Genomic DNA, 26,412 nt, shown 5'->3' on the forward strand with positions numbered 1-26,412 from the left:
TGCACAGTAGTATTCCTTGAATAACACTTAGGTAAATGAGCATGATGGTTTTCTACCTTAGAACCAATTAATGATTCATGGATCAAACCTGTTTGTACAGTGGAACCAAACAATTCAAATAACAGGCCTTACTTACACAGCAATTAACAGAAAAACATTTCTTGATTAAATTCATATTAGAAACCTTTACAAATGTGATCATTTATATTCTTAGCATAGCAATTCTATTATATGTATGCTATTTGTACTGTTTATAATAATTTAGTATCTCCAGAAAAGGAAACTGGATTCAAAATGTATTGACCTAACATTGTACCCTGGAAAAAAATGACATATTGTACTTAAGTCTAGGCAATTAACTTGCTTTTTTGGCATTTTTCTTCCTAGAAATAAAAAGTAAATGTCCTTAGTTGCATTCTAAAACAGATTTTCTGCATCCAGCTAAACAAACTTATTATTTCGAAAAGGAAAATATTATTTCTCTATAAATATTATTTTAGCAGATGCAATTCAGTTTACTCCACTCTCCACTTAATAAAATTGATAGTAGCCAAATGAAAGACCTTCTATTAAAAGAAACACATATTATAAGAGCTACTTTACATAATTACATCATCATGGACTATTCCAGGGTAATGATCTGGGAGTTTGTTAAAAGAAGAGGCTTAAATATAGCAAGTTACAAATTTAAATCTTCAAAATACAGAACTATAAAAACTTTCTCACTAGAAAATCTTAAAACAGCACTTCTTAATCATGTGGAAATTTAGAGATTAAAATTTCCAAGAATATGAGAAACTTGCATTAAGTTTAAAACTCAAAGTCAAAAATTAGTAACTAACTTTGTATTGGTCTGTTATTAAAGCATTGCCTTTTATAATTTACTAAATCCTATCTTGGATGTTAAAAGCAAAATATCACTACTATTGGTCACTTATGCACCACAAGAAGTAAGTTTGATACTATTTCAAAGAAGAAAAATTATAGAAATGATTCAAATTTTTACGGCTCTTAATCCTTGGCCAATACACAAAAGTGAAAGCCTTCACTGAACTCATGCGTATGAAAAATAAATACTTTTCTTCAACATAGCAGGATGTAATTTAATTATTTCAGTTGTGTTAGTCTGCATGGACTGCATGAGCAATATACTACCAACTTCAGTAAACAGAAATTTATTTTCTTATAGATCCCAAAGCCAGGTCCAGAAGATTTCAATTTTTGGTGACACTTCGCTATAAGGCTTTTATGTAGCTGTTTTCTACTACATAGACATTTTCTGGTATGTGCCCATCCTCACTCTGTATGAAAGTGTGGGATAAAGGTGGCAGGGCACCTCTGTAGTGCTCTTCTTAAAGGTCACTAATCCTATCTGATCAGTACCAAACCCTATGACTTTATTTAGCTTTACCTGCTAATAGACTTTATATCCAAAAACCTACTTTAGGTTTAGTAATACAACATATCTATATTGAGAGGATATAACTCATAGCAGTATATCTGGGTTATAGCACAAACTAACCCGTTGCCCAGAGAGTTATTTGTAATTATTAAAAAACAGCAATTCTGAGATTAAAGAATTTAAGTAATGATAGTCATCAGAATGAATGTATGAGAGGCTGCTTAAAACATTTACTAGGTTTCTTTCAAATGTCTGCAAAAAAGCCATTCCAGAGAACAGGATGAGGATCAACTTGTCACCTTAGCCACAGTGTAAGCATAAACAGTTCACTGCAAGTAGTTACAGTATCAGAAAAAGTTACATTTTTAAGAGAAGATGTTCTATTGAACTTTTTATAAAAGCAAGCCAATTTAAGCTTGTTTTTAAGAGTTTCATCTTCATTTTCATTTCAGAATGATTCATTAGTTTTCATGGATTCACGGGCGTAAAAGTAAAAAGGGACTCTAGAGATACTGTTTAAAACCTTTCAGTTTAGAACATCACGTGTCAATGACTGACTAGAGAAATAAAAGATTGATTGGTTTCCTGTGACTTCTGACTCGTAGCACACCGCTGTGGTACATTACCATACCAAGAAAAGGTCAGATCTGAGAACTCAGAGAGACAGTGAGACCAGGGAACAAGGACTCGGGATGGCAAGATGACAGTGTGGGGATGAGGACACAGGGAGCTGAAAGACATTTCGTTGTACACACTTTACCTGAGAAACTCAGAGCACGGCCATGCCGCTGTAACTTGGACTGCCACAAACCTACAAAAACAATAAAACTACAAACATACAAAGCTACAAAATGTTGAAATACTGTATGAAAAACTTGGATCATGTATTCCAGGCATGAGCAGAATCTCCAATCTTGGTCTCTGTATGTGCTTCTACAACCAGCATATTCCCTCACCTAAAAGTAATTCATTGTATCTTCTGTGAGTTTTCAAATTATGAAGAATTATAAAAGTTTTCATAAAGTTTATTTGTGTTTTTAATCTTTTGTTCTAAATGTCTCATAAATATAAAAAGTTAGGTTAATGTTATACATTTTTAAATAAACTCAGGTTAATGTTTTAAATTTTATGCTTTCAAAAATAAGTTTTGGTTTTTTGTTTTTGTTTGTCTTTTTGGTACCGGGGATTGAACTCAGGACCTTGTGCACGCGAGGCAGGTGGCGGCACCACTGAGCTAAACCCCTGGTCTAAAACTAAGTTTGCTACATTTGAAATCACTTAATACATTCATTTCAAAATTTAAAATTTTGAAATTTTTTTTCATCTTTAATTGAGTTTATTGGTACATTTTAGGGATACAGCACAGTTACATTCATCATTGGGATTTTGTACCTTTACATGACAGGTCTTGGTTCTCATTTATCCCCTTACCCCTGCCCTCCCTTCACCCCTCCTCCCTTCCCTAGTTACAAAAACTTTGTTTCCATTTTTTCATTTTTTCATGTTTTTTTTTCTTTTCCCTTATTTCCTTTCCTCTATCGTTCCCACTTCCCCTACACCTTTAGCCCTTTTCTTCCTATTTCACATTGTTAATTATACCATTTGGACCTTATTTACACTTTTAGTTTTTCACACTAGAGAAACTATTTGGTATTTACACGTGTGACTTATTTATTTCACTTGAATATATCCTCAGTATGCATCCACTTTCCTAGGAATGATTCTATTTTCTCGTTCTTTATGGCTGAGTAGTATTCCACTTTATAGAAAAACCACATTTTCTTTGTATTTCCACAGTGATATATGCACACCTATGCTTATAGTGGCACAGTTTGTAATAGAAAAAACTTGGAAACAGCCCAATTTCCCATCAGTTGGAGACTGTATAAAGAAGAGGTGTTATAATCTAAATAGAGTGAGAATGTCTCTTTTCATATTATGTATTCATTCAAAAATAAAGTTTACCTTCCTACCCAGAGCCCAATATTTTACAAGCCCAGAGGAGAGAATAAAACTAAAGACAGCACCATTTTCTAGGGATGTGATGTAGAACAGACATAGGTAGACACAACCAATATATGAAGCACAATGAAATACAGTGAATGCAGTTCTTTCACATGTACTATAGTAAAAGACACATTTCCATTAATTTCCCTCACAATCCCCCTCACTTCAGACACACTTATCCAATTATTTTACCACTTTCAGAAGCAGTTGTGGAAGTCATATTTTGTGTCTTTAGTCACTGTGTCATGGCTGCCTCTGTGTCTTGAATTGACTCAAAGCATTTAGCTTTCATGGTCATTTTGATTTTGAGGAAGAACCAGAAGTCACATGATGCCCAATCCAGTAATGCAGTGATGAGCATGCGCTGTCATATTTCTGTGAGCATGCCTTTCTGTGGCCGAGCACTCAGCAGCAGCATGCAGCACGGTTTGGATCACAAGGGATAAAGGTAGTGTGCCTTTTACTATAATCATTTTTTAGACAAACACTGTATATTCAAATATCAGCTTTTATGATGAAGCTATAAAAATGTGAGATGCTTGCTATGGAATATAACAAAAAGAGAAAATTTTCTTTCATAGTTTCATTATAAATTAATAATGTGAAGACATTGCATAAGCAGGTAGAATTTTACATGAAAAGTTATCAACATGTACTAAACACTCACTAGGCCCTACTTATTTGTATTTATATCAAAAGTGTTGGATTTTCCCTAATAAAAAAAATTTAATAAAGTAGTAATTAAACTGTTTTCTTCACAAATACATGTTTTAATTACTGATAGCTGCTGGACAAAAATGTAAATGAATCAATATACAGTGTTTTTAAATTAATAGCATTGAAAATAAGTATCAAAGAAGTAAATTTCAGTTAAAAACTCCTTTCTGTTAAGCAAAGCACATGAAGTATTAAAATATTATGCCTTGTGGCATAAATTAATAGGATTAAATCCAGATCTTTTGATTTATGAAATAACTAGAAACCTACCCAAAAATGTGTGTTTTGAACAGTGTACTGACAAAGGAATCTCATTCATTTTCCTTTATTTCTTTATTTTGTTTTTTTAGATGCAGTCTCACTAAGACTCTTGGCTCAAGTTATCATTCAAACTCAATTTCCCAAGAATGGGGACTACAGATGTGAGCCACTGAATATAGCTCAATTAATTCTGCTGAAGATGACATAGCTATGCTTTAGATGTATGTTTTAGCAACATTCACAGTTTCTATAAAATAATTTGATTTTGTGAATACAGCTTTCACTTAGTGATGTAAAAATTACACTGTATCTTTCTTTACCCTATATAGATTGACAAATGTATTATAACTTTATATCAATAAATGTTCTCACACAAGAAAATATATTTCTTAGTATCACATTTCCTTAAATATAAATATATAAATATAAATTTATAAATCAAGTTTATAAATTCTCATGAAACATAAAAACATACAAACTTGAATAATTTTATTCTATTAAAATAACATATAATGTGATGTGTGTAAATCACTGAAAAGAGATAATCTAGGTTATTTTATGAGAAAAATGTTTACAGTTGAGCCATATTAATTTTTGTGAGGGAAGCTACTTGTAACAAATGAAATAAATGACTTTTAGTTTTGTCCTTTTTGTATAATCTTGCTTGTGTATGTTATATCATATAACTCCAGAGTTATACTTCATTTGGAACATTACAAAAACACTACAAATCAAAGCAAAGGCAACACAAACAAATCTTTATTTTGGCTGAGAAGTCAGGAATGGGTATGAAAAATGTAAGAAAATTAGTCAAGTTGAAATGTGCAGGGTTATTTTTAAAGTTTCTTGAAGAATGGCAAGGAATTGTAATCACGGAGTAAATTCTATGCTTACCAATGCTATTCCCATAATGTATATTTTTTATTAACATACTTAGGAAACAATACTTTTTAGTCAGGCCCCTTTCAACTTAGTTGTTCTTACTACTAATTATTTCATCAGTCTGCAAACTCCTATACAATGGATAATGGAGCAAAATTTTAAAGACAGATATCCACTGCAAAATTACATCAATACTTTTAATAATTCTGAGGTAAGCAGTGCACTCAATTGCAGTAATATAGATCATCATTATATAATTTACTGTGAAGCCCTATAAAAATCATGCATTCTATACATTATGGTTTGGATCTAGAATGCTTCCCAAAAGCCAGGTATTGGGGCTTGCCTGCCACCTGATGTTCTTTTACAAGGTGAGTAGATCATAAGGGTGCCAACTTCATTGGTGGACTAACCCACTAGTAAAATGATAATTCAATGGCATTACTGAGAGGTGATGGAAACATAGGAGGTGGGATCCAGCTGAAGGGACTGGGCCATGGGGCCATAACCTTGGGGATGACATCTTGTTCCTGCCTGTGCCTCTCTGGTTCTCTGGCTCTTTTTCTCTCTGCTTCCTGACTGACCTGAGGTGAGCAGCTTTCCTCTGCCACACCCTCCCGCCATGATGTGCACACCTTCCGACAAGACTAAAAGTAATGGAGCCAGTTTGCCATGGACTAGAACCATAAGCCCAAATAACCCTTCCATACTTTGTTAGTATCATTTTTTTTTTTACAGTGACAGAACTCTGACTAACACACTAACCCTCAACTCTTTATCTGTAAAATGATACCATTAGTTGTCTTAATTTTATCAACCTACTCTACACCATTTGTCTATATACAACAAATAGGTGATGAAGGCAGAAAATAATTTTTTCTGAGATAAACTCTGTATCTTGTGGAGAAACATAATTCCATACTACAGCGGCAGATTTTCTAATGCTTTCTCATAGTTTCAAGAAATGTCTTCTTCATCCTCGCTCTTTTTTTTTTTCAAGGAATTAATGACTGGCAGAAGAATTTTTTAAAATAAATTTCTATAAGCAGTACATCAAATGTACTTTAGACTATGCATAAAATTTAAAGCTCAAATAGTGTCAATTATATTGATTGAAAGCTCCAAAACATCTAATGTCTCCCTACTGTCTATCAGAAAGGTCAGATTTCCTAAAAATAAACTCTTCCACAAGCCCTTTTCATATTTTTATTCAACCAGTTTATAACACTGCCTTGCTCTAAAAACATCCTGGACTTTGTCCTGCTTCATTTTTTTTTTAATTTAACAATCTGTAATGAACATTGTCGTCTGGTGGTCATATTTTCCTTGATAAAAGGCAAAATAAAAGTAATGTATCCAGCTGCTGAAATATTTGTCAGAAAGACCTCAGTTCTCTGTTCCCTTTAGGATTTATTTCTTTCTTTTCCTTTTTTCTTTTTGTCTGAAAGAACATGTTATGTCTTAGAGAAACCTCCAGCCAGTGTCTGGACAACACAGAAGAGTAGAACTCATTCCAAGTTGAGATAAACTGAGCATTCATTACAGGTGAACAACTCCCATGGAGGTAGTTGAAGTTGATAATGAAGTTACACCACAGGTAAACTCCTCCTCTGCTCAGTCTTGTTTCCTTCTCTTTTGTCCAATGATGTTGATCCCAATGAACTTTCTAATACAATTTCAGTAAATTGAACTTTATGCATTTGCTTCTAGAGATGCCCAATTTGAGAAACTATTTTTATTATCTTTCAAAGTTTTTTCATACCAGTAGCTTCCATATGCTTTCTAAAGCATTACAGCAGCAATTAATCCATTAAACATTATAAAATATGTGCATATATTAGCTGCTCACACTTTGAACTGAATAGTGGACTACACAGTATATAGTATTATTACTTTGTCCATTTATTACGGATCTAAGACAAAGTCTTATGCACTGTGTTCCTTAGTTGCCTAGGGACATGAGTTGCAAGAAGTTTATTAACTCTGTTTTGACACTTAAAGGTATGTTTTACATTTAAAATTAACAGGGGTACAGTACATGTTCAGGAAACAACCTCAGATTTTACAATATGTAGAGTCAAAAGTATGATACTATTTCAAGAGAAAATTCAGGTTCAAAGAATTGAAGTAACTTATCTAAAATTGATGTAATTTTCATGTAAAATTAAATCACCTGGTTTCTCCAACAACTTCTCAATGGTTTTACTCTTGTGCTATCATTTCTTTTTTCTTGTTTATGACTAGTTTTCCCACTGGTTTTCTAATATATATATATATATATTTGTGTGTGTGTGTGTGTGTGTGTGTGGTACAAGGATGGAACTTAGGACTTTGCTCTTGCAAGGCAGGCACTATGCTACTGAGCTAAATCCCCGGCCTCTTCCCACCGGACTTAATTCCACAATACCCATATCATCCAGCTACTTGGAAAGCTGAGGCAGAAGGATGAATTATTCCCAGGAGTTAGAGATCAATCAAGGTAACACAGCAAATCCCATCCATAAAAATAAAACAAAACAAACAAAAATAGCAGCATTTAGTACTTAAAAATAATTATTAATACTACAGTGCTCAAGACAATCTTGTAATGCAAGAATGAGGATCATGCTGTCATAAATGAAATACATATGATTTTTCCATCACCTACATTTTTTTTTTTTGTACCAAGGATTGAACTCGGGTCCTTGTGCTTGCAAGGCAGGCCACCGAACCGCTGAGTTAAATCCCTGGCCCCTTCACCTACATATTTTTATATGTGTGCAGAATGAAATGTGTTAGTCAATGGTGGCACCAATAAACACGACACAGTTGCTGATCAGAAGCATAATTGCTAAATCCCCTAAATCTCTTTGGCAAGAGGACTTATTTTTATAATTTTATATTATCTTTACTAACAAAGTTAAGAATTGTTTAACAGCTTAAATGATCTCAGAGTGAATAACTGTTACAGAAAGAGACAACAATTTTCAGGTGATCTCCTTTTATAACTTTTGTACATCTGGAGACCATTTTTGTAGCATAATACTTGGACTGTAGAAGGAATACAGTGGCAATTATAATGCTATAACTGAAGAGAAACGGTGGTTCTCCTCAAATCCTCAGTATGACTTACTTGCCCTTCATCTGGCAAAACCATATCCATTCTGAAACTCTAGATTTACTGGAATATTTTTTTTCATAAAAATTCCCTCTTTTCCACAGACAGAATGAATCATTCTTTCTTGAATGTTTCTGTATTTTGCTCCTAATGTTTTATAGCATGTATTACATTGCAGTCATATGTAGCATCATTAGATGTGTAAGTAAGTGTATATTGCTACAGTATGGACTCAAAAAAAAAGGACCACTCTCTAGTTTTTTATCCTTAGCAACTTTCAGTGTTTCACACATTACATATTTCATAGGGTTGGGTGAATTGATTATTAAAAAGTAACATTTAGCCCAGTGCTATGGCACACACCTATAGTCCCAGCTACTTGGAAAGCTGAGGCAGGAAGATGAATTGTTCCCTGGAGTTAGAGACCAGTCAGGGTAACACAGCAAAACCCATTCAGAAAGAGAAAACAAAACAGGGCTAGGGCTTTAGCTCAGTGGTTCCGCTGCAAGCCTCGTAAGTGCAAGGACTCAAAAATCGATCCCCGGTACCAAAAAAAAAGTGAAAGAAAGAATGAATGAAAGAAAGAGAAGAAGAAAATAAAACAAACAAAAATAGCAGCATTTAGTACTTAGAAATAATTTCTAATACTATAGTATTCAAGACAGTCTTCTAATGTAAAAATGAGGATTATGCTGTCATAAATGAAACACATATGATTTCCCCATCACTTACATATTTTAAAAAATTCTCCAATGTACATAAGCTTAATGTATTTGATTTCAGCTTCAATAAACCAATACAACTCCTAAAACAGCAACAAAATATAATGCGTGTTTCAGCCAATTTATGTATATTATATGTTGCAGGTGAGTAAATATAAAAAATATAGGACTATTCATATGTTATTATTTATATAAATCTCATCCTAAATCTAAAATGACCAATTTAAATAAGAAACCTAGTCTTAAAATAGCTGGTGACTAGATAATAGTCCTATTTCTTACTGACAAAACAAAATTAATTTCCCTCTTCCCTAATGATGTAACATGTAATTGCTAATTTTGTACTCATTATTTTCCACTTTTTAAAAGATGAAGATATCTACATTATTTTTCTTGACAGATTCCTAAAAACTTAAATAAAAAAGATGACTAATCAACTTACATTTTGCTATTCCCTGAAACAGCACTTTTATAGAAATAAAGAGTTTTCAATGTTTTGCCTGTCATCTGATTTAATAGGATAATACAGGAGATAGTATTTTATCCATTTTCTATTTATGTTGAAGTTTATAAACTGAGCCTGACGGCCTATCCACAAGTGGCACATCAGGCCCTTGCATGTTAAGGCCAATGTCCTTGCTGCTACCCTGAGCAAGGGACAAGAGGTATTCGCTGGAGTCTACTTACACAAGCCCTGGTCAGGAGTTTGGGTTCAGACTCGAACCTTAACAGAAAGGAAACTACACAGTGCATAAACCACCTTCTAGCAGTGGTCAATTATTTTACATCCTTACCCTCTAATCTTTCCCGGACACATGAAGATTCTCTTAATAAATTTTTTATAACAAGGGACTGATGATGACCAAATATCCAGGTTTAAATTCATGCTCAAAGTGAGCACAGCATAAGTTAGGGTGGAAACGATGTTGCTTACTTGAGGGAGAATGAGAATTTCAAGGATGACTGTAGGCTTTATCGGATAGTTAGGAAGATTTTCAAATCATCTTTTTTTTTTTTTTTTAAATAAAGAACAAGCATTTTGGCAACCGGGGGCATGTACAACTGGGGTATACAAAAGGAAAAAAAAAAGCAACTACACTATCCTTTCCCTATGTTAAAGAAGAGTTTTTAAATTGTCACTATAGGGCTGGGGATTTGACTCAGTGGTTCTGCTGCCTGCCTTGCAAGCGCAAGGTCCTGAGTTCGATCCCCAGTACCAAAAATAAATAAATAAATTGCCACTATACACTATTTCATACTATTTCAGGCATTTCTTGAAACTAGAAAAAGACAATTGTGAATCTGTGGGTTTTATCATTTGATATAGAGTTTAATCTAGGAAGTCACTAATTAATATTTTAATATAAAAGTACATATCTAGTTTATGAACCTTTACATTTACTTTCTTAATAAAGTCATTGTATTTATTTTTACATATTCTTTTTCTTGATGTGTTACTTACAAACCACAACATTTACTCATGTGAAGCACCCAATTCAATATTTTTAGCATGTTTTACAGAAGTGCATAGCTATCATAATCTAACCACCTTTTAGCAATGGTCAATTTCTTTTTACTTTTAAACTAACTTCCCCTAAAATAAACCAGCAAAAAGAGAAAAAGTTCCACAAAATAACCAAACCTAGTTTGCAATAAAACAATATCCTAAGATGTTTCCTCTAACTATGATACTGAAAAAAATATTTAATACCACAATTTATGGAAATACTATGACCAAGTGAACACACGCAGCATTAATTTGAAAAATTAAATGACATTTAAATACCAAGAAAAGAAATCCTCAAATTGGTCAGTTTGGCAAACTACTTGTGATAGCAACTCAGTATCCTAAAGTCATAGTAAAATAAGTAAGTAAAATATTATATTATTAGAAATAAAAAATGATATTCTATCTCAACAAAATTCCTAAAATTTCCTATCAATGGTTCCAGAAGATAGTTCTAATGTCAAAACTGTAAGCCTGAAATAATTCAAACACACTCTATAAGTTAATAATGACAAATTTCAATAAAAAGCAACATTAGTGAAAATGCCTAGACAAAATATTTTTAAAAGATACTAAACTGTATTGTAAATTTCAAAGACAAAATGAAAAAATCAAAATACCAATTAAATCAGCTAAGTTTTTGTCTAATTATTCAAGATTTAAGTTTCTATGTTTTATCTATGGTATTGCTTCTTACATAGGAGATCTGATTTGAAACATCCTTTTTTTTTTTTTGAGACAGGGTCTCACTTTATAGTTCAGGCTGGCCCTGAACTCATTATGTAGCTCAGGCTGGCCTCGAACTTGTGGCAATCCTCCTGCCTTGAAACAGCCTTTTAAATAAAATGACAGAACAAATCTTTAGAATTATGAACCCACTAATCTGTTCAGTATGAGAAGTACATGCACAGTTTTCCTTATAAAGATAGAATTTAATAGGTGATATTTTGGTAAAGGTATCATAAAAAACTGGCATAAGAATAGTCAGTGTCCACGAATTTGGGGTCATACTGGTTCCTTTTAGACAGTCAGCCAAAAACCACGAGGAGCTCATGATACACCTGCCATGTTCTACACACAACTCTACACTCTAGTGTAGGTCCAATTTTATTAATAATGATAAAATACTTGGCTACTTCTACTACACAGGATCATTCTTTAGCTATAAATTTTTAAAAAATTGAGTAAGTCTCCAATTTCTGCTATTTCCTTCAGTAATAAGATTTTTCTGGTTTAGAAAGTTTTCATTTTCTGAAATTTCCTTCCCATATATACTTTCCACAACAGACTTGTCACAACAAAGAATGGCCAAGGAAGGAATCTCACATTCTAGTAAGACAATAAATAGAAGCTACATTTAGGCTAAACTACACTTTCACAATTATTATCATTCCTTTTGAATCATTCCAAGTACTTATTCAAATATTGTACACTCATATAATGCAAATTTACAATAAAGTTAAAATTCTCTCATGTAAATTTAAATGCAACTTATCATATATTACAAAGATCATATTCTATGTTGTAAAAAATTGGTCAATGTTATGTGAGTTAACACATATTTTTCTTAAAAATGTGTAGATTCTGGTCACCTGCATACATCACAACAAAAGATAAACATTTGAGAAATATCTTTCACCTCATTTTGACTGATATTTTTACTTTCCTCTTCTAGATCTTTCAACAGAGTTGCCTAACTTTCATTGGTCCTAACAAGTTTATAATTTATCTTCTTTCACTTCTCCTGCCAGATTTCTGGAGATTTTAGTGAATAAAGTAATGGTTTAAAACACAACAGGAAAAAATAAGAAAAAGTTTAATGTGTAATCAACAAGCTGCGGTCACAGTTATGTGCAGCAGTGTTAATTAAATATTCAAGCAAGACACCTCACTCATGAAGTCACGCACTATGCTTTCAGTAAAGACAAACAAAAAGCATACCTGCTTGACCAGTGGTGATACTGACAGCCGCAAAGAGCCTCTGGGATCGGCTTAAGTCAGAAACTCCATTTACAGCTTCAACTTCAAAGGTATAATTAGCGTGGGCCAGCAGGTCCATGACAGTGACATAGTTATCCTCTAATCCAGTTTGCTGCGGCATGTATCCAATGTTACTCCCACAGGGAACACATTCGCCCTGTTCCCAACTGCACCGCTTACACAATATTCTGTAGGTAACATCATTCCTTCCCCCATTGTCTGCAGGAGGGCTCCATTCCAAACTGACTGTGGTCTGGTTGATATTGAAAATGAGGTTCTGGGGTGCCGATGGAGGCCCTTTGAAAATAAAAAATAAATCAACAAACAAAAAATTAAAAAGGAGCATATAAACAAAATGAGCAATAGGATCTATGTGGAATAGTGAGCTAGTGGCCCAATTACCAAAGCAAGACCTATCTCAAATGCTTTCTTTCACATAAATATTTCATTACCTTTACCAGAGAAGCTGTATAAAAGCCTCCTTGAATTTACTTGGCAAGAGACTTTATTTATTTTCCATTTAATATGTCAAAATGAAAGCAGAATAACAACTGTCTTTGTGCTTTTGCCACAGTCTTTAGCTATTTTTCTTCCAAGCAATTAAAAAAGAACAGTTAAGGCATCGAAAACACAGTGGTACACTTGTTTAAAAATAGTTTTCCTTTTAACCATATAACAGAGAATACATTTATTCATTCTTAATGTACTCAAGAATGATTTACACTAATGTGTGGGACTGGCTTCGACTTTGAGCCTCTCAAATATTCATTAATTGAAGCACCAAAATGTGAGATTTACTCAATTTAGCAATGGAATTTTAATTCAGAAAACACTGCTTTTTAATCACGTTTCATATATATGCAAGACACATATAACTTAATTTATGATTTCTACTAAATACGTACAAAAACATTAAAATACACAATGGTGATATGTAAATTACACTGCAAATGATGTAAGAAATACCTGTTGTATGTGATTGCCTATCCTTATCTACTTATGGAAAAATTTAAGAATAGTTGAAGATAATTAAGAATGTATTCATGGAGTCAATATGTATTTTAATGGTATTCAATAGACAAACGAACGGGGCTCTGAAAATCTCTCACATTATGAACTTACTTGTGCATGCAACATATGGCGGGTCAGATGGAGCCCTGTAATACCCATCCTCACATTCACATCTGGCAGAGCCTTCTCTCTCAGAAAAACTGTGGGTTGGACAACGAGAGCACTGAAGATCCTGTGAGGAAGATTTGTAGAATCCACGACCACAGGCTGCATGTGCAAAAGAAAGTGAAAATAGAAACACAGGACTCAGTAAATAGGCCTTTTAACAAATTAGGAATATTTAGCAAAGAATAAAACATCTAATGAACAAGATTCATGATAAAATATTTGCTTTAGTGTGCATCAGTAGCTTCATATTATGATCTACTTTAAGGAAAAAATAGTAGAAACAAAATGATACACCAAACCAGCACCTCTATTTGGCATCAGTCTGAAGATTGAAATACAGAGCTGAACACTAGCATCATCTATGTAGATAAAAATCTTAGAATTCTTAGTTCAGAAATTTAAGTCAATTTTAACTTTGTTTTTAAAAATAATTAACTTGTACGTTGTTCTCCATGAACACAATCCATGTTATGTTTTCTCAATCTAACATAGCATTGAATCCAACTTCAAGCATTTAGTCAATGTTGAAAAATATTAATATAACTTTAATTACCAAATTAGTACCATAATGATATAAAAACCTCTACCTGAATATGACAGAAATACCTTTCCCCAAAGTATCAGGAACTTCAAGATATGCTTTAACCAACTTAAATTATAATGCAGGTTGTGTTCCATTATAAGAACTCCTTTTGTTACTAAAAATGAAGCCCTATGAATAGCAAATCTCTACACTACCAGAAACTAGAAGAAAGGCACCAGCTGTACACAGGCTGAAACTCTGCTTTTCCATGCTGATGCTAACCCAGCAACTGCTCTCTGAAATGCAGGGGGTACAGATGTCTCTTATCTTCTAATGAAGTTCCCTCTTATTTGTGTAGATTTTATTAAATTAGGTCACCATTTAACATCCTTTATATAATTATATCTATCTTTGATTAAAATTTAGCTAGGTAAATTTTCACCATGTAAACATTTTTAGTAAAGGCAGGTATATTTATTACACAAATATCTTTTTAAGTTTTTGTGATCCATCAATTTAGTAAAGTTTCACAAATCATACCTAAAACGAACAATAAATATTTAACATATGTTTTAAATTTTAAAATATTACTTAATCTTCTCTACTGGGAATTATTCAGAAATTTAGTTTCATTTTCAATGATGGGGAGTTGGAAATGGGAAGAATACTATCACAAAGAGATGACATGGTTTCTGAAAAATGTTGAACCCTATTCTTTATTTTTGTTCACATTCTGAATATTTAATGCATAATTCTGATGTATTAGAGAGCTCAAAGGGGTCATTTGAGGTGCAAGAAAGTAACACTAGTTTAAGCAAACAAGATAGTTGTCATATACACTTAGAAATTTAATTAAAAATGTGCTACACTGTGATAGAACTACAATCACTTCACTGTAAACGCATGAAACATTACTTCCTGCAGAAGCAAGTCTGCTAAGTTGCCTTTTGTTGGCATCTCAGTTTACATGAGAAGAAAGCAAACACATTAGGCAAAGAAACACGGTGCATCTTCACATGGACTCAGTAGCAGTTATTACAAATCCGAGGTGCAGAAAAACTAATGAGTTTAATTATAAAACAATATAACAACAATATAACACGTACAGATAGGATCTGAAGGCTAACACTGGGAGGATTTAGTTTAAAGTTTCTAGCGACGAAAAAATATTTTTCTTTATCCACTGTATCTTGCTTTATGCATTATCTATATTCAAAGATCAAACATAACATCCCATAAACCAGAGAAGGCAATGCTTTATTCACAGCTTGAAACATTGAGGGTTGGACGATATTAAAAAAAAATAGGTGGGAGAGAGAGGGAGAGTAAGCGAGGGAGGACACACACAGGCACACAACACTGAGGGAAAGTGAAGGGATGGGTACTGAGGAGTTTGTTGTATTACGCTCTGTGGGTATTCACGGACTTTTTATAGGGAACGTTGAGGAGTGGGAAGAAAGAGAACCACTATGGAAACATGATTTGACTTTTACTGGGTAAAGCTTCCAGAATTAAAAGGCAGCAAACTAATACGTTCCAGTGAAATCCCTCAGAACTCTTTCTTTCACTTCACATAAAACCTTCTAAATAAAATTGAATTCCCATTTCGCCCTACAAATTAAGAAGTGCATTTCTTACCCAACACACATGATTCCTAGAGTGGACATACAATACGTAATGCTGAGAAATTTAAAACTCTTATTGCTCAACTTTCAAATTACAATAAATTGTTTCCCCTTTAACAGATGAGCAGACAGATTTAAAGCAAAAGTAACCTGAGTTCTTTAAATAAGTCCACTTGTGTAGGTTGGAACTGGACTTAGAATACAAGACCACTGACACTCAGCCATATGCTGTTCATTTCAGAATGAGCCAAAGTTTGGCTCTTATTTAATTGGTCTCAAGTAATTTTCAATGGCTCTTTATTATCCTTTCTCATTCACTTCTATCAATTTAAAGCTCTTACTTTAATTTAGAAAATCATGAGATAATATCCTAGCACACCTTAACGAGGCATAGTAAACAGATATTCTCAATTTTACTACGAAACTTGGCACTTGCTGTACCCACAAAATTATGCAGTATATGCACAACTATCATTAAACAGAGAAAAGCAACACCAGAAATGTCTTAATTTTTTTCTTTAAAGTAATATTCTGTCGCACTTACTGTTGAAAATTATAAGTTGTAACAAGTCAGTTTTCATTTAATCTCTAAGGAAACTATCAATTTAGAGTTATTAAAATAAGTACAAAATCTTCAGAGCCAGGATGTAAGGAGTACAGCCAAAAACATGTGAAGATAAAATAATCTCTCCTAGGTAACAGTGAGCAATTGGTGGTAAAAAGCTTGCAAAGGAAGTAATAAATAGCAGAAACTGTGATTAAAATACCTATGTGAAAACGCTATAATTGACACTCAATAAGAGCAACCAGGGTGAAATTTCACGTCTGAGAGTCATATACACACAGGAGAATTAGACTAAATCTCCAATAATTTTGAAAAAGACTTAATGGAAATCCAAATGATTCTTCCTGTCTATAAATGCAGCTGCTTTTCCAGAAGTACTATGAAAACGTCTTTACAGGTAAACGCTTTCCAAAGCCTCAAAGATAAATTCCCTCTGCACATAACTATGAAGTATACAAGAAAAACTTTCTAGGAATTGTGCATCAGCAGCTTTACAAACCTTTCTTCTTTTCCTTTATTCTCAATAGCACTTGAATTCAAAGCAAAATTGATGGAACATGTACACAGTAGTAAAGTCAATTACAATAAGAAGCAGACCATTTCTAACTTTCTACTTTTTGAAGTTTTTCTTTTTATCAAAATATTGTTTTTAAAGTAATGCTATACTGTATTGATAAAGGTTGGGGATATGCAAAATTGATTCAAATATTTAATTATTTTTAGAATAACAATCTCACATCTATTATTTTAATAATGGTATTTTTAAGTTATCACAAAGGCCTGTGACAGATTCTTTTGACTGTTCCTTCAGTCCTTAGGGCTTTAAAGATTAAAATAAGTTTACTATCCTAGACTTATGAACTATATTCTGTTCTTTAAATAGAAAACCACAAAGAGTAAAATAAAAAAAACACATGAAACTTTTGTATATGACACAGTAACAATAGTATATATAGTAACATATCTACTAAATTACAGTATGCTATATCTGCTATATCAATTGCAACGAAATAAGTAATTTAATATATTAACATTTTAAGCACTCTATTGTACAAATATAAAAATTGTTACAAATAACATATGGGATTTAAATTCTTTAACAACACTACAGGCAATAATGTTTCCAATTTATAAATTAGCTACCTAAGAATTAGCACCAAAATTCTGAATACAAAGATATTAAAATAGATAAGAATTTGAGCCACAGTCATGCTGCTGTAACAACTCTGTAGACTCACCAAAATTCCCAAAGGCTACCTAAATTTAAATAACAAGCTAAATGGAGTTCTGTATCTCTTCTTTCTAACTGGCAGTGCAGGAACCCAGACTCCTGTGGTGCTTTTGATTTATGATCTACAGGAGTAAGCTTTGGAGAAATCTCATCTGATTATTATTTCTAAGGAATCTCTCCCCACAGTCTTGCTGTTCTAGGAAATCTATGTAACACTAAAAGTTTTCCACAGGCAAAAAAGACTTCCTGGTCCTTAATGGTTAATTTTTATGCAAATCTTGTACTCTCAGGCGTACCTGACATTATCCTGGACATTAACGCATTGATAATCCAAGTCTTAGTTGACTTTTCTCCACAGCTGCATATTAAGAAAGCTTTGAAAGACATTAGACATTATTGCCTTTACCTAATCATTGTCACTGAATTCTGAGCCTTTCTATATTTTCAGTATTCCAGGTGGTCACAGGGGTACCAAGTCTTTGTTTTTGGTACTGGGGATCAAAGTCGGGACCCTGAGCTTGGGAGGCAGACAGCGGAACCACTGAGCTAAATCCCTGGCCCCAGAGATAGGGTTATACTATGTTGCACCAGCATGGTCTTCCACTTCTGACATCAAATGATCTCACTGCTGGGGATGGCACTGTGCCTGCCTTGCAAACTCAAGGTCCTGTGTTCTATCCCCACCCCCCAATCAGGAAAAAAAATTATCTTACTGCCTCAGCCTCCTCAACTTTCCAAACACTGGGATTATAGGCACATCATGCCATCATGTTTGGCCAGGTGTTTTCTTAAAACTATTAATGTTTCTAAAAAATGAATGATAATAAAATATGCCCACTATTAGTCTGTGATATCAAATATAATCAAACAATTTAATAAATTATAACTTTTAAGAGTAGTAATAATGAAAATATTAAATTAAAGCAATAAAATTAGAGACCCGAAATACAGGTTTCTTTGCGGAAGACACAAAAATGGTCAATAAGCACATAGACAAATATGTTCAATATCATTAGTCATTAGGGATACACAAGTCAAAACTGCAATGAGACACCATTCACATCCAGTAGAATGGCTATGATGTAAAAGAGAATAATAAATGTTGAACAGAAGAAAGGAATTAGAAATGCTGCCAATGCTAGTGGGGAAGTAAAATGGGGTAACCACTTTGAAAAAGTCTGGCAGTTACTCAAAGGACTAAGCATTGCTACCAGAAGACCCCAAAATTTCACTTGAAGGTATAAAACCAACAGAAATAAAATATGTATCACACAAAAGCAGAGGCATAAATATTCATAGCACAAATAATCATAAAACCCAACAAGTAAAATCAACCCAAACATCCATCACCTAATGAATGAATAAATGTAATGGAATATTATTCACCAATCCAAGAAGATACATACCTATATGATACCACAGACAAATCCTGACAACATACTGCATGAAAGAATTCAATCACAAAATGCAATATTTTCTATAATTCAATTCATATAAAATATTCCAAGTATGGTAACCTATATAGATAGAATATAGATTAGTATTTGCTGGAGGATGGAGAACAAGGAGAAATGGCCAATATCTGAGTGGGTGTAGGGTTTATTCGGGGGGTAATGTCAGCTTTCTACAATTTATTTGTAATGATGGCTGTACAGTTCTACAACTAAATTAAAAACATTTAGTTGTATACTACAATGGCTCAATTCTATGGTATATGAATTTTTAAAATACATTTAGTATAACAAAATCCTTTAATAATGTCACCTCAAATCTGAATGCTTATAAACACTAAGAAAAACAGCAAATTGTATGTTTAAATTTAGTTTTTGAACACATTTACTGTATACTTATTTATTCATATAAAGGTGTATTTAGGTGTGAGCAATTACGAATTATTTAACAAATTGAAAACATTTAGCTGCATCCTGCTTTTACCTATGAGTTAAGTTGATCTATATTTTCAGTGTATCATAAATTATAGTTCACGTTTTATGTGAGAGGTAGTAGTTTTATAATGGAAATGAAACAATTTTACACTCCTATTTATGGAAGATTTTGGATGCACTACTTAAAAATCATTGCGGCTGAACATCTCAAACCTTTCTACTTTTGCTCCATGTCACTGTTAGGCGAGGGTTGGTCTTCCTGCTCTGTCCCACTCCCACCTGCGCCTGCACCATGAGCTAATTGAATACAACACAACTCAGCTTCGTCAGGTTTTACTCCATTTCCAGACCTGTGATTTCAAGCACAATTGAACATTTTCTGAAGGAATTATGTATGTCTGTGTGTAAAATATGAGGCTTTGCAGATGTTTCCGGCCACAGTTATACAGCTGCAAAGAGTTTATTAATTATGAACTATAAGTGGATTGTTCTGTAATTGAAATTCTCTGGGCTTTAATGTCTCTGTAGAGTCTACATACACACATAGTCGAGGAGTCTAATGAATGCTGTTATTTTATTTATTGCAGATGGATATTTTACTGAATTCAGGTAAAGCCAGTCTGTTTCCATAGGAGCTTTCAAATATTTGTGTCACGTTAAAATCTATGCTTTTCTAGGCAAAGGGGAAAGCACAGCTTGTAGAAACCGTACTCCCACTGCTAAAACTGCTGACCTCATTTGGGACAGACTGATCTAGAATCTGTGTTTTAATCCTATTGACAGAGCCTCAGTGGGAATAATTACAAAAGTCTGCCTGAAATGCAGACCTCCTGTCACTTCCATGCTATGATTTTTCATTGTGAGAATGAACAGTGAGCAGGCAGGATAAAAACAACATGATGCAAGAGTATATTATATATTGTGGTGCGCTACGCCTATTAACCTACAACTAACTTGCAAGAGTGCAGAAGAGACCACGTAGAAAATAAAGTGTGGGAAAAGAGATACACAAGTGTCTAAAAACCACTTGGAGATTTTGAAAACTAAAATAAAAAAATCATTTCAGGAAATTATAAATACGTGCCTGTGGTATTTGTGGTATTTAATTCAATACTCAATATTATATTGTAATATGAAAAATTAAATAAGATTTTCAAAGTTTTTATTTTTAAGATTTATAATGCAAAATGAAATAAAACAAAGCACTATGTGAAAATAGTTGTAATTAAATTACCAGCTTCAGATATATTGTTTTGCTAAGGTCTACAGCTACATATTCTTCATTTTAAAAGAATATCATCACAAGCCCAATGTCATTATCAAAATGATTTTAAAAAAATGAAAAGCAGTCATTAGGATAGTCTGAATCTACTCTCTTTTCTTATTTTATTTTAGAAATATTAGGCTCTAACGCAAAGGTAATAGCATAGCTAAAGAAAAGTGGATTTTGACTTAAAAGACTTGTGTATGTTTAAATTTTCTCCACCACTTAACAGCATATAATTGAGGGAAAGTTACTTCACACTGGGCTTCAATTTCCTTGTATTTTTGTTATTAAAGCAAAAATACTATCCACAAAGTGATTCTTCTATATTTCTATCTAGAAATGTTTGTTCTAACAATAGCACAGCAATCACTTAGGTAGCTGTCTACTCAGTAACTGTTTAAATGCCATCTTTTAAAGTCTGTATATTTGTACTATGCTCTTACCCCACTGCGTGCGCGCGAACACACACACACACACCACCAACAACAACAACAAGAATATACAAATTTACAGTATAAACACTTGGTCTTCCAGTGGTCTCTCAGCAAGACTGCAGAAGGCAGGTTCCACGTGGGCGGTCTTCCTCATGACAGCGCTGGATGTGGCAGTCCCTGCCTGGGGACTATGATCAGGGGTGGACCCCCCTAGCTCTCCTCTGACAGTGCTGTCAAACCCCACATAGGCAGGATTCACAACGATATACTCGTCCATTTTGGCTCATGTGGATCTCAGAAATGGGATTTTATTCTTTTCACTTTATGTTTTATTAGTATATGTCTTCCATACACTTTGATCACATTCATCTTAGGAAATTTGTACCTGTACAAAATATATCTTAATTCTCCTTTTTTTTCTCCCATTCTTCTTCCCTCTCTTCAATCCTATTCCCCCTGCCACAAATGGGATTTCAAAATTGTATAAATTACTGAAAAATAAACAAACAAACAAACAAACAAACACCTCAAGTAAAAGGAAAGATTTGACATACAGAAAACCCTTCTGCTTTTCCCTCATACTGTCCTCATAGGTCTACTTTGGGAGTATATCCTTCACACATATTTTTAAAAAAGAAACGGACTAGGAAATCTCAGGATTTAGGAACTGTACTGGAAAAGAATTCATAAAGATTATCCTCACTTACAATCCAAGTTTACAGCTAAACTATATTATTATGTGTTCTTATAGAACAAAAACACTTAGATTAGGTGAAGTTAGGCTAACAGATATTTTATTGCTTATCTGTAGTAACTAAACAAATTGGCTTATTTGTGAAACAGCATTACTTTATTCTAAAAGATTTCCTTAGAGACAAGAGGCTATATGAAGGGGGTTTGTTTTAGGAAGGCTTCAGGCGGGCAATATTTAGCATTTCTGCTACTGTCAAGTTTATTTTCAAATATTTTCCTTATATTCATTACAATGCCTATGTTTTACAAGCTCAGTTCTATTATTCATTCTCTTTAATTTACCAAGAAATGTCAGACAAATGAAAAAATCTGTCTTTTGAGTGACAATTGCTCATCTTAAGAGTCAGTGCCAATTTTTTTTTTACAAAATCATTTTTAAAAGAAGATTTCTCAAAAGATAATATTCACTATTTTGAATTACTTTCATTGTTAATTTCATCATATAAGATCTCACTTCGATTATCCTAAACAGCCAGTACTTCTTGTCCTTTATGTAAATTGTTTGGTTTTTCTTCCAGCATTTACCAACTGCATGACCTTTCCAAATTTGCTTAAGCTCTCTGAGTCCAGTTTTCTATACTTAAACTGAAAAAAATAAAATAAGACCATGTCCTAAGAGAATTGTGAATGAGAATATATAGTTCATATATGAATGTAGCACAGTGGCTAGCATAGACTATGTACTTGCTAAATGGTTCATTATTATGACCATTTTATGATGTGAATCTCCACACAGATTTATGATCCAACTCTAATTTCTACCCTTGACAATTTTTTAAGTTCCTTCCCATTACCAGATGTGTATGTAGCAAGAAATTCAAGTTGTACAGCCAAATGATTTACTCCCTGACTGAGTAATTATAGCTTGTGACTTGTATAACTATCACTGTGCTAGGCAAAGAACCAAAAACTGTATTTGTTTAAACAAAAAACAAACAAATATGATGATCTCTAATTATCATACTATCACTTTGATCAGTAGCTTTAAATGGTATGGATAATCAGTTCATTATGTGTGTAAGGTAATTAAATTTCTGAGAATCTTAGGAAATTACTTCTATAAATTACAAATATTGAGCTTCAGTTTTTATCTTTTACAACTGTAGCTGTTCCCTATCTCAGTAGTGAATACACCAGAGACTCTAAAGTCACCTTTCCTGCCACAGCTGTAGTATTTCATCAATTTGAAGTTTGAAAACTGCTCAGGTAGACATGCAGGAAGTATGTGTAAAGACATATTATTGAATAATTATATTTACATTGGAATGGTATTTGTAGTACTTACTGTCTTTTTTTTCAATGAGACTATTGTTAGATCTGGCTATAGTGGAATATTTCATAAGTGTAGGTTACTTCAACTTTTTAAAAACTTTAACTCAACAAGAAATATACACGAATATGTCAAATTTCACTACATTTAGCAAAGTAAATATTTCAGTGCAATAGAAAAATTAAAATTAGATACTTTGTGAGAGAGCCAATAACTTGTTTTTCCTCCTACAATATATGAAGATTTAAATATCTGCAGGAAAATATTGCAAAATACAAAGCCCCAAAGAAAAAAAAACATCTTAATATTTAAAATAAAGAGAAGTTTTGCAATGCAAAGCAATCCAACAAGGACTTTCCATCATAAGCTTTGTATAATAATTTTTAAAATGATTAAAACAAAAAGGGATAAAAAAAAAAACATTTCCAGCTATTCTGTGAAAGCTACACTTGCCTTGTCAGTTATAAAATGTGGGTCAATAGCAGGTCTTATGAAGCAAATAACCCTAAAGCAGTTGAAGGCATTTTGCATGCACATGTGGGGAGATGAATAATAATTTCTGTTATGTCTCTAGAAAATTTTGTGGAGATCATAAAAAAATATGTTTACCCTGAAGCATGACATTTTAAAAGATTAATCAAGACAATAAGGAGATTCACTCAATCCTTAACTTTTAGGAATGAAAGAAAATAACAGGCAAAATAAATCTTTTCTAAAAAAAATGATGTTGAGCTCAATACTTTTTTATTTTTTTAAGGAGCTAAGAAAGAGGTAGAAAAAACAGCTATGAGATAGACAAAATAGTAAAATTTCTCTCAAACCATTATTTTACCTTTTAACCTTTGAAAAAGAAAACTACTTAATAAGTAACTTGTTAGCCCTATACCACGCAAACCATCTAATATAACTCTCCCCATCCTATTGACTGCATGCATCATATTTTACAAAAAGTTAACAAAGGTAATAACATAATTTAATTATGCTTTTAATAAGATAAAATTTAAATAGCTATGCTACAATGGAGTCATCACATACATTTTATTGTTTTTAATAAATAACTGATTCAACTCTCATGTACTACAGTTAAAGTTTGATCTCCTTTTATTCTGTCTTTCTAAAGCTACTTAGAAAAACTGTCTTACTCTGCACACACAATATCAATATTATGGCATTAATACTTCCACAATTATTTCTCTATGTGTGTCTCTTTTGGCTCACCACGAACCCTTCAAGAAAAGGAATTATAGTATATGTATCCAAGGATTCCTAGAGCCTAGCACATCTATGCCTACAGAATGAAAGAACGAAGGATATTCTTTATACAGCTTTAGGCATTTTTGAATGCCATCTTACTCAACAAAGGTTAATTCATAATTATAACATCCATGAGACTGATGTGACACATTCTCAGCAGTGGACAGTGCAGCCCTGGCTACACCAGGAAGGGGAGACATTTCGCAAGCTTTGGTTTATAGGAGCTTCTTGCTATGGTGTGTGGGTAGGCAATAAAAAACCACATTGAGATTAATGCTTTAGGATGATTTCTAACATGATTCTGTGAGAATTCTTAAAATAATTATATAAAGAAATGCGTGCATGACATGGAAAACATTTTATAAAAGCATAATTGAATATCTCCTTTGAACATGAAGGAAAACCCAGGACAGGGAAATGAGTGAGTTGCGAATTATATATTATAACCAAACCATCAGTGTCAGTTTGCTTCCAAGCCAAAGAGATAAATAATAGTTCTGCCCTGCTTTAGATGAGACCACACTTCCATAAGCGTACGACCTACCCAAAGTCAAACAAAAACCAAAAAGAATATTCTACTTTAAGATTACCTAAATTTGCCATAAAATAAGTACATAATACTTTCATTTTGTTAGTAATTTGGAACTAGACAGGTCATTATGAAAATAAATACTTATAATTAACATTTCTATTGGAAAATGAAACATTATTAATGCTTCTTGTTTTGAAAAATTATTCCAATTTATTTGTTACAAACTTTTTAAGTTTTACAATTATTTGAGACAAAAAAGCTAACTTAAATACAACGGGCTTTATAGTGTATATTTTCCTTTACTCTGAGCAGAAACAGACAGATATTAACACACTCTTATGTACATTTGTGTTTTTTCATTTAATTTCATTGGTCTCTAAGGTAAATTAGTTACTTGATCTCTCACCTATGAGGTGGGCATGACAAAATAAAGGTTAAACTTTTTTTACATATGTAGATACACTATTTCACTGTTTTAAAGTTAAAACTTAGATGTACAAGGACAATAAGATAAAGCCATAAGGTCCCTTAATATTAAGAGTGAGCTCAGAAAAAATATGGCAAAGAACACAAAATGCTGCACTCAACAGATAAATGAACATATATTTCAAAATGAAATAATGGAGAAATTGAGAAGTGAATACTCTTTTCTCAGAGAAAAGCTAATAATGGCAATAAGCACATTTCCAAGTGAAAAAATGTGTTGAAAGTTCTTACAAAGAAAAGGCTAAACTAACACGTTATGATGAAATTTATTATAAAATTAATGGGGTTATAAAATAATATTATGTTTAGAGAGCTAAGCATGCATTAAATCATCCTGTTTAGTTCCAAATCACTCCAGAAGCTGACTAAAGATCTGCAAATGTCAATTTGTACTAACTAGAACACAGAAAATAAGGAAAAATATAGTTCAAAAATTTCACCCAAATGAAGAGGTTAAGAAAACACAGAAGAAAGGCAGATGACAGATTGTGAAGACATACTGTCACAGATGGATACCAGGTTGAATGGGTCCACAATATTTTTAGAATAGAGTTTTTTCAACATTTAATTTGAATTACCCTTCTGAGTAAATGTCCAGCAAAAGATAGATAATCGGTAGCAAAACAAGTACTAGAATGTTTGTCTAAATAAATACAATGTAGAAAGATCAGGGTCACTGATTTAGTCCTTTGTAATCTAGAGATAATCAAGTATTCCATAAGAATGTGTAGAAACATATTGTGAGTGTAAGAACACCAGTGGGAAAATGAGATCGCTAACACTTGAAATTTTCCACTGTGCTTCCATTACACCGCAATGAGTATATATATAT

General features: G+C 32.9%; 1 protein-coding gene across 5 annotated transcripts in view; it reads right to left on the reverse strand.

The window, feature by feature from the left end:
• Positions 1-26,412, reverse strand: part of Epha7 (EPH receptor A7) — a 165,459-nt gene that overhangs the window by 95,160 nt on the left and 43,887 nt on the right. For all 5 annotated transcript variants that reach the window (XM_033763387.1, XM_010633917.3, XM_010633916.3 and 2 more), the window contains exons 4-5: positions 13,698-13,853; positions 12,537-12,872 (exon numbers count right to left, since the gene is read on the reverse strand). In XM_033763387.1, coding sequence (XP_033619278.1) covers positions 12,537-12,872; positions 13,698-13,853 — 492 coding nt within the window. The remainder of the gene's footprint in view (positions 1-12,536; positions 12,873-13,697; positions 13,854-26,412) is intronic.

This window comes from Fukomys damarensis, unplaced genomic scaffold (genome assembly GCF_012274545.1).
Source record: "Fukomys damarensis isolate Sample0158 unplaced genomic scaffold, DMR_v1.0_HiC HiC_scaffold_14, whole genome shotgun sequence".
Classification (NCBI taxonomy): Eukaryota; Metazoa; Chordata; class Mammalia; order Rodentia; family Bathyergidae; genus Fukomys; species Fukomys damarensis.